Source organism: Heloderma suspectum, chromosome 3, assembly GCF_057233095.1.
Source record: "Heloderma suspectum isolate Gila_16-S chromosome 3, 16-S_ref, whole genome shotgun sequence".
NCBI classification, from domain to species: domain Eukaryota; kingdom Metazoa; phylum Chordata; class Lepidosauria; order Squamata; family Helodermatidae; genus Heloderma; species Heloderma suspectum.
In genome coordinates, this window is record NC_139460.1 from 247,017,384 (window position 1) to 247,026,020 (window position 8,637).

Consider the following 8,637-nt stretch of genomic DNA (forward strand, 5'->3'; position numbering starts at 1 on the left):
TCTTCTCAAGATCTGGGATAGGCAGAAAGTAGATCTCCAGATGATTTGGACTTGAACTTCAAGCATTCCTGAATATTGGCCATGCTAGCAGAGGCTTCTGGGAGTTGAAGTCCAAAATATCTGGAGATCTATCTTCTGCCCACCCTGCACTTAGGAGACATACCTGTGCTCAGCAATAACGTTGTGCAATGTCACAAATCGTGCGTGCTTACAGTGTACCCTCTGTGCACCCAGACTTTTCTGTGGGCTGTCAGGCCCAAATTCAAATAGAGAAGGGTAGGGTCCCTGGGACTCACAAAAATTCCCCATGTTGTCCTGATCCTGTTTTGCCTTATGAAGCTTCTGAAGCTGTAAGATGTAAACAACCACAATTTTGTGATGTTGTGCAATGTCATACATTGTGCTTGTTTACAATTGTAGACCTCATCACAGATGCCAAGTTTCACGATTTTAGCTGAAGAGGTGTCAATTTTTATAAGCAGTAAAATTTCGAGGCTTATAATATCATTTTTGTGACTTACCTTAACTAAAATGGCACTCCCATGCACCTTTAATAATGGTTGTGTATAGTTGGCACATGCTGATTCTGTATGCAAATGATAGCTTGTTAATTATGAAAGGAACATATTGTATGGCATGGGTATAGGTGGTCCTCAACGGATCTTGTCTTTAGAGCAAAAATTTGGACAAGGTTACTTTTAGGTTATACCAGGGGTGCAGAACCTGCTCTAGCTCAAGAGTCAAATTCCATTTCAGAGAGGCTCCTGGGCGCCACATTCCAGTGCTGGGCAGGACCAAAGCAAAAGTGGGAGGGCCCGAAATTACTAAAAAAATACCGGCATATTTTAGCTCTTACTGCCAGTAAGAAGCATCTAAACCTGTTAGAATTAGGCGAAAACTGTCTAAAAGCCAGGAAACCACCAATTGTTCACTGGTTGGGGGGAAAGGGTGGGGCTGGGAAAGGGGGCGTGGCCTTCTAGAGAACCTTCAAGGGTCTGATTTGGCTCCCCAGAGGGTCAGGTTTGGCTTCTGGGCCTGAGATGCTGCATCCTTGCCTTATACCGTGGAAACAGAAAAGGCCCAGAAGCCCTCAGAAGAACCATCTTCCTTTTCCCAGTGAAGCATCCTCTACACATCAGGTTTCTCACTTGACCTCTGGCTGCACATCCACATAAACCATGTAGACAACTATCAAACAATATAAAGCTATCTATATAGCAGGAGCATGTGTTTGCCTTGTATTTTTGTTAATGTTTCAAAGCTTAGTATCTACTTTGAAATGTGCAGCAAAAATCTCTTAGGGAGCAATCCTGTGGCTGCTAGACAGTGGCTAGACGCCATAGGACATCGTGTTATCTGGGAACCAACCTCGGATCCCATCCAGTGTGTCATACAGCAGCCTCCTCCCCCACTCAGCCCTCCCGTGGCTAGACAGCCACAATCAGCTGTCTAGCTGAAAATGCAGGGCAGGAGAAGCATGGAGGGAATGATCCCCTCCGTGCTTCTCCTGCCCTGCTTTGGATAGGCGGTCACCTCCAAGTTCGGAGGTGGCCACCTATCTGAATAGGATTGTGCCCTTAAAGTTGTATTTGAGGTATATTATTTTTATTGCCCCATACCTTCTGTTCAAATAAATGCCAGTAATGTAGCATGAAAGAAATTAAAGCAGCAGCCTCCATCTAATTGGCTCAATTACAAACCTACAAAACATTTGAATGGATATGGTATGCCCCAAAAAGGTAAAGTTAGCAGTCTATTTGGGCTACAATGAATAGACTATTTTCTAGACTAGCCCAGGTAAGTGGTTTGGGGATACATATTTTCTCATTCTCTTAAGTCTGATCAGCAATGTCATCCCCAATATTATTGGCAAATTATTGCGCAGTAACTTTTTCATCTTTCTACAGGTACCAAAGCAGAGCTTCAATGAATCTGTAGCAACAGAACTTTGTGTGACTGGGGTAAGGTTTTGTACTTTATTACAGCAATGGTTTCTAGAACAAAGATTACGTTGAATAATCTTTTCAGATCCTTTCTGATGAAAACATTCAAACATTGTTTTGAGTAGAGGTTTCGTCTTACAGAGCCTGGGAAGGTAAATTCTACACTTCATTCTATATTTCTGTAGTATCAATTCCTATAACTATAGCATCCTCAGACACAGTCCCCCTTAATGATTAATCTATAAACTCTGCCAAAATAGGCAATTTTGCATTTGCCTTTGCTTCTGCCCAAGAGCTGGAACAGAGACAACTGTAGCACAGAGAGTTAGATATGCCCAAGATTTCAGTGGCTTCTTCTGACCTGTGTATTTCATTGCTTCAGCTTATGTCTGATAGGAGCCAGCTGGAATATATATACTCCAGTCTGTGCTATGTAGCAACCATTCCTTGTCTCCCCTTCCTTCAGAGTCACAAGGAGCTTCCTCCTCTCTGCAAGGGACAGGGTGTGAGTAGCATATGGAGGAGTAGTACCCCACTCTATGAAGAAGACGGAGGCAGTGAATAAGGAAATTATGTATGTGAGAGTCGGACTGCTAAGGTGTGTGAATGTGTTCTGGTTGTGTATGTGACTAGATGTGGGGGCAGATGAATTGGATGCCTTTAGCTTTCTGTATGTGGGTGAAGGTGATCCTCCAAACTGTGTTTTATAAGACTATGAACTGCTTCTGGCCCTAGTTGTCCATAACAATTGTTGTCTCTAATGTAGACCTATTCAATTCATTCGGCAGAGTTTTTGTTCATTGTATATTGGTGTGTACATTATGGTCTAGGAGGGTCAGAACCATGCCCAGAATAGCCATTCACTTTCAACCATGTAGCAGAAAGGTAATTACATTTTAATTCTTTGTAGCACATGATTTTGCAGGTCACATGATAATTACCCTTCATCTGTGCAGTGTAATTAGCTGGTAATCTGCAATAACATGCAATCATATGGCTCTTAGGAAGACCCTTAAACACAGCAGATCAGATTTTATGGCTGACAGAATTCTGATCTGGGATAAATGAAATGACAGTTTCTTGAACCATGCGAGGAATAAGATTGAATGCAGCTTCTTCTTCTTATACTCTCTCCTAGAATGTTCAGCCTTCTCCCGTAGGCTAATCTACCTACAGAGATTAGCTGAGTATTCATACCCAGCATTACAGATGTTCCCATTTGGGAAGAAATGGTTCTTTAAAGGTTGGGTCAATCTGCTAATTCTATGGAAACCAAAATAGCTGCCCCAAGTGCCATTTTTCTTGGTAGAAAGGAAGGGAATAAATCTAAATAAATAAATCAAGCAAGCAAGCTATGAATGAATCAAAGCTTTGCAGTATTTAAATATGCAGATATAACCACAGGTCGTAGAGGAGAGGCAACTACATAGCGAGGACTCATGTCAAATCCAAACACCCCCACTTTGGCAGGAGCCAGATGCACGCGCGCAGCAAACATATGAGCTTTTCTTCATTGGGCATAGCCTTTATTGATCAAAAGGGGGTCATAGATTGGACCCTGAAAACTCTACATTATAGACATAAATAACAGGGCCCAGTGCCATCATTGGAATACATGCAAAGTTCAAAACCCAGTCTTTGCATTTCTTATGGCTATGCCCTGTATGCAAGCCACGATATACCCTGATTTCTGACAATGTCTGCCTACAAGGCCTTACTCATTCAGCTTTAGTAAACTGTTTTTTGGGCAATACAGGGTTAAAAATAATACTGTCATTATTTTAAAAAATAATAGTTTTCACAGGGATTTGTTTGCAAACCGATTACAACAGAAAAATGAGGCTCTTTTAAAAATACAATAGGTTTTTAACAGCGCAATCCTATACAAAAGGATGTGTGATTGAGCTCAGTGGGGCTTAGTCCCAGGAAACTGGATATAGGATTGCACAGTCATGTGTTTTTTATGAATAAGCTTGATGTCAATTATGTCCCTTGAATGTAATGTGAGTATTACAAAAAAAGTGTCAGATTAATGCCAAGGCTTCCTTGACCCCTTCAGTCAGGTGAAGCTGCCATGCCTGAGTAGAGAAAGTAGCTTGCAGATAATGTAAGACAGGGCTTGTTGAAGAGGATCTAAATACTAGGCTGTGCTAATGAAAATGTGGTGACCAACGAAAGTGATTGTGTCTTGCAGAATGCAATTGGAAAGGAAAGCGTGGCAGGAGGCTCGACCAGTCACATGTCCTCCGATAATTCATCTACTCTTCCTATAAGCATCAGGCCAAGCACACTTCTCCTGCTGATGGCAATTGCACTCTCATTCTGCTTGTGTCCACGTTCAGCAGAAACTTTGTATCTGCTTTAACAAAAGGACCTGTACAAAGCAAAAAGAAAAAGGAAACCAATCTGTTCCCTATCCTTCTCTGTTGTTGATCTAAAATTACAGTTCTAGGAGTTAAGTTGAGGCACTCCACTAAAAATAGTTCTGGATCGTCGTCGTCATCATCATATTATATTGTTATTATTATTATTATTTCCTTGTTTTTAAAGGAAGCTTCTTGTGATACTTAGGAGCTTTGTGAAATACTTGATACAGTACTACATTCCAAACCCAGAAGGCTTTTGGACATTCAATGTTTTAAAAGAGATGGAATGCCAATTTGCATGTAAACCATCCAGGTTTGATTCTTTTCTTTCTTCCACATTTTTTCTTTCCCTCGCTATTTTAATTCTACCCAAGAAGAAAGAGGTCACATTTCTTATGCTCCTGTTTCTCTCATTTGCAGCACAATCAGCCAGGATGTTCCCCTCTGCAAGACCGTTGTAATGAATGGGATCTGCACAAGAACACTATAGCACTTTTATGCAGCTCCCAGTTATTTCAATGCAGTATGAGGGTGGAGTTACACCCTAACCAGAATCTGGGGAAAAAACTATGGCAAAAGCCAGGGGGTGGATGTATTGTCAGAGTGGATCAAGGTCCTACTGCTTTCCAGCATGTTTGGAGCCCATTCTGGGAACATAGGTGGGCATAGCAAAACATGGGATCCCTGAGCTGCACTAAAGCTGCCCTCTGTGCCTGGATGCCTCTGGCACACTGAAGAGGCAGTGTTATCATTGCTTTCTTGGCACATGAGAGACCTCTGAGCCGATAAAGGAGGCCTTGCATAAAGAACTTCCTGGTAGATTTCAGCATTGATTTTTTAAAATTATTGTTATTTTCAAATTAAACATATTTTGAAGTAATAAAGAAGCAGGCTGTTGACACATGATGAATGTCTTCCTGGAGAGTAAGTTTTATGAAATGTCTTTATGGTTCTAGTTGGCTACCAATGTTTTAATGTTTTAGCATTCTCTTCCATGTTTATATATGTAATTAAGTGGTTTTGCAGTCCTTGCTGAGAAGCCATTGTAAGTTATATACCAGTATAATGCACATATTTTCTTCAAATTTTCTGCAGAAATAGAGAGTGATGTTAAACTTTCTAACACTACTTTTATTTTTCTGATTATGATCATTTAGCCTTAACAAGGGGTAAAATAATAATCCTACATTAACAAGAAACAACCGTTGTGAATATTCAGTTACCTAAAATTATTTTATCTTTCTGAGGATATATTTAAAAAAAAATAGAAACTTGCTTTTGTTAAAACATTTCAACTATATAATTGTTGGTCTTCTTTATTGTAATTATACAGTTTAGTTATTTTACTGTTGGTTGAATAAAAATGACCTGAATCTTAATTACTTTAAAGAAACACCATTATTTGGTTATGTTTACTGCAGTGAAAGAGGTACGGTATAAAGCTTTGCTCGATATTAATTCCTTGCCCCAATACCGGAAACCATAAGCACAGCAGAAGGCTGCAATATGCTGCTATATTTGCAGAAATACTACCTTGCATCCAACTAGAGATGTGCATCCTGCCATCCCACATAGAGTACCATACTATTCTGCTAGATAGGGAGTTTCCAATCAGCTGATTTTTGCACATGCCCAGTATATTTCATATACTTGGGGTAACCAGTTTATCCTCTGAACTTAAGGTTTTGAGCAGAGTGAAAAGAGAGTGTGAAATAGAGTAAGGAAACAATCCTATGCTCTCGGTGGAACACGCCATTCCTTCCTTTGCATTGTGTGCTCTTGCCAACAGGGTGGAAATCCAGAGGGAGGTGGGGATTACAGTATTTTTCTATGGACAGATGAAAAATCATTCCTTCCCATTGCTAGCAATGGGAGGGCAACATTGATATGCATGTGTGTCTAAATGTTTCCTGGAGACAGAGGTGTAGTCGGGAGCTGGGAAGGCTCACAATCCCTCGGATCTTCAGCTGCTTCCCTCCCCATCTACTGGCATGCTCCTGAAATGCCCATTTCCCCTCCTCTGCAAGGTCAGAGACGAAGCCACCATGGGAACTTCCACAGGGGCTGGGGGGAGCCAAAATAAGGGCTCAGACGTTAAGTTCTATTGCCTCAGAGGGGGTTTACCACACAGCCCTATAACTCCTGGGACTATATCTGGGAATACAGGATTGCTCTCTTAAACAAGAAGTCCTTGTGTCACTAAAATCATCTTACACTGGAATAAGCTGCTAGAGACTACTGAACTTGGAATATGTCCTCTTAAACTAGATAGAACCACTGATCCTACAAACAGTATTACTGAGTCAGTGAGTACATCACTGTCTAAATCCATGTCACACTATAGCTTGGTCCAGATGTTCTCAAACACTCCACAGAGAGCATCCCTAGACATGCACCATGTGAAGGAAATAACTCATGACTGATTATGGTTTTACTAATGAATACCAGTTCCCAGTTGCAATGTATGTGAGTATGTCATTCTATCTTTTTTTTTTACTTGCCATGCTCATGTGCATTGCTGCTGGGAAGTGCCACCTATTGGTGTGGTTGTATCTTGTATCCAGTTAGGTTGCTTCATGTAGAGTGTGTTAGAACATCTGAACTAGATGTAGTGCAACAGGGTGAATTAGTTCTACTGTGTTGGCAACAGCCACTTTCTCCCAACATTGGCTGGGTTCACACAACATGACAACCCACACTCAAAGTTCAGTATAACTTGAGTGTGGGATGTTGTTGAACCATGGGTTGTTGTGTCGTGTGAACCCAGCTGCGCTAACAAACCATGGTTTGTTAACCATGAATAATCCATAATTCATAACCCAACAACAAACCATGGATTCTCTTTGGGAGTTGTTTGTGGTTAACAAACCACAGTTTGTTAGTGTGGCTGGGTTCACACAACACAACAACCCACATTTCAACCACAGCCCATGGTTCAGTGAGAAGGCGCACTTGGGTATAGATTACTGTGTAGTGTGAACCTAGCCCTTAGCTTGGCCTAGAAATCAATGGAAAGGGACCACAATTCATGTGAGATAGTTACAGGATTGGAATGACTCACCTAAGTACCATTATAAAATGGTTTCAACTACGATAGAGGGAGCTACTTTAGTGGAACCCAGTATAGCAATATTATATACTGTTAGCTATTTTTAATTTGACTTCAGCCATAGGCAGGACTAGATTTGGTTTGCACAGAGTGACTTAGTGTATGACAATGGAAGCCAATCAGTGCCACTGTCACAATAACACATTTACAATTAGGATGACTTTGGTATACTCAAGAAGGCTTGTCATTGAATGATATAATTTGAATTGTAGAGTAATAATAGTCGCGGAGCAAACTACCCAGTTTCATTCTTTTTAGCTCACATTAGTAGTTTGCTCACAGCTCATGGGCCCGCTGCCATGAGAGAAGGTCTGCAAAAGCAGAGCATGCATGATTTACTTTAAAGGGTTTTGTTTGCTATTATGCCCTTGTACTTGATTCAAGTCATTTTGATCTTCATTCATTGACACTGACTGTTTATGAAAGACCATGAGGATTTTGTTCAGTGTCTAAAAGGAATTATTGAAAGCGTCACATGTCATCAGAGAGGCAGCACTTGTCCTAAGGACTGTCTTTATATTGAACTCAGTGGCTTGGTGGCACTTAAAGTAAAGGCGTAGTGGCTACACGATCAACAATGATTAGCTTTTAATTACATTGAAATTGGGAGACAGCTGCAGAAGACAAGGAGGTTGCTATTTTAAATTTAGTTTGTCACATTCCTCAAAAAAATACATGCATGTCAGGCTGTAGTTGAACTTCCAGATTTCCAGGAGTTTGCAATAACTACAATTCTGTGCCTCAGGCCCATTAGGATTATGCAGAGGTTTGCATCCTAACAACTATATTATTATGTGTATGGACTGACTGGTGATTTGGCGTTCTTGTTCTGGTTGACAAAGTGCTCCATACAAACAGGTGAAACACCATTGTCTTCAGTGCTGAGTTTACACACATGGTCTTCTTATCCACTTGAGTGATCAAATGAGTGAGCCCTTGCTTACACAGGGCTTCACATGACTATTAGAGTCCCAAAGAGTTTTGAGTTGGGGCCTCTATGTTTTTCAAGCAGTGTAGAATATATGACTAATTCTGGTTCTATCCTGTAAGTATTCTGGAATAATTTCAGTTCCATTAAGCAGAATAAATTATATATGATTATTTCTTTTCCACTCAGACTTCCACACAAAGGTTCTGGATCAGTTTCTGCAGGCACAAAAGACTGCTACATGCAGCCTAGGAATTCATGTTGACTAATGTGACTGGGTTCGGCCATGAT

General features: G+C 40.8%; 1 protein-coding gene across 12 annotated transcripts in view; it reads left to right on the forward strand.

Moving 5' to 3' along the window:
• Positions 1 to 5,706, forward strand: part of GFRA1 (GDNF family receptor alpha 1) — a 267,696-nt gene extending 261,990 nt beyond the window's left edge. For all 12 annotated transcript variants that reach the window (XM_084846133.1, XM_084846124.1, XM_084846132.1 and 9 more), the window contains exons 9-10: positions 1,908 to 1,961; positions 4,138 to 5,706. In XM_084846133.1, the coding sequence (XP_084702259.1) occupies positions 1,908 to 1,961; positions 4,138 to 4,308 (225 nt within the window). In that variant the 3' untranslated portion in view covers positions 4,309 to 5,706. The remainder of the gene's footprint in view (positions 1 to 1,907; positions 1,962 to 4,137) is intronic.
• The last annotated feature ends 2,931 nt before the right edge of the window (positions 5,707 to 8,637 follow it).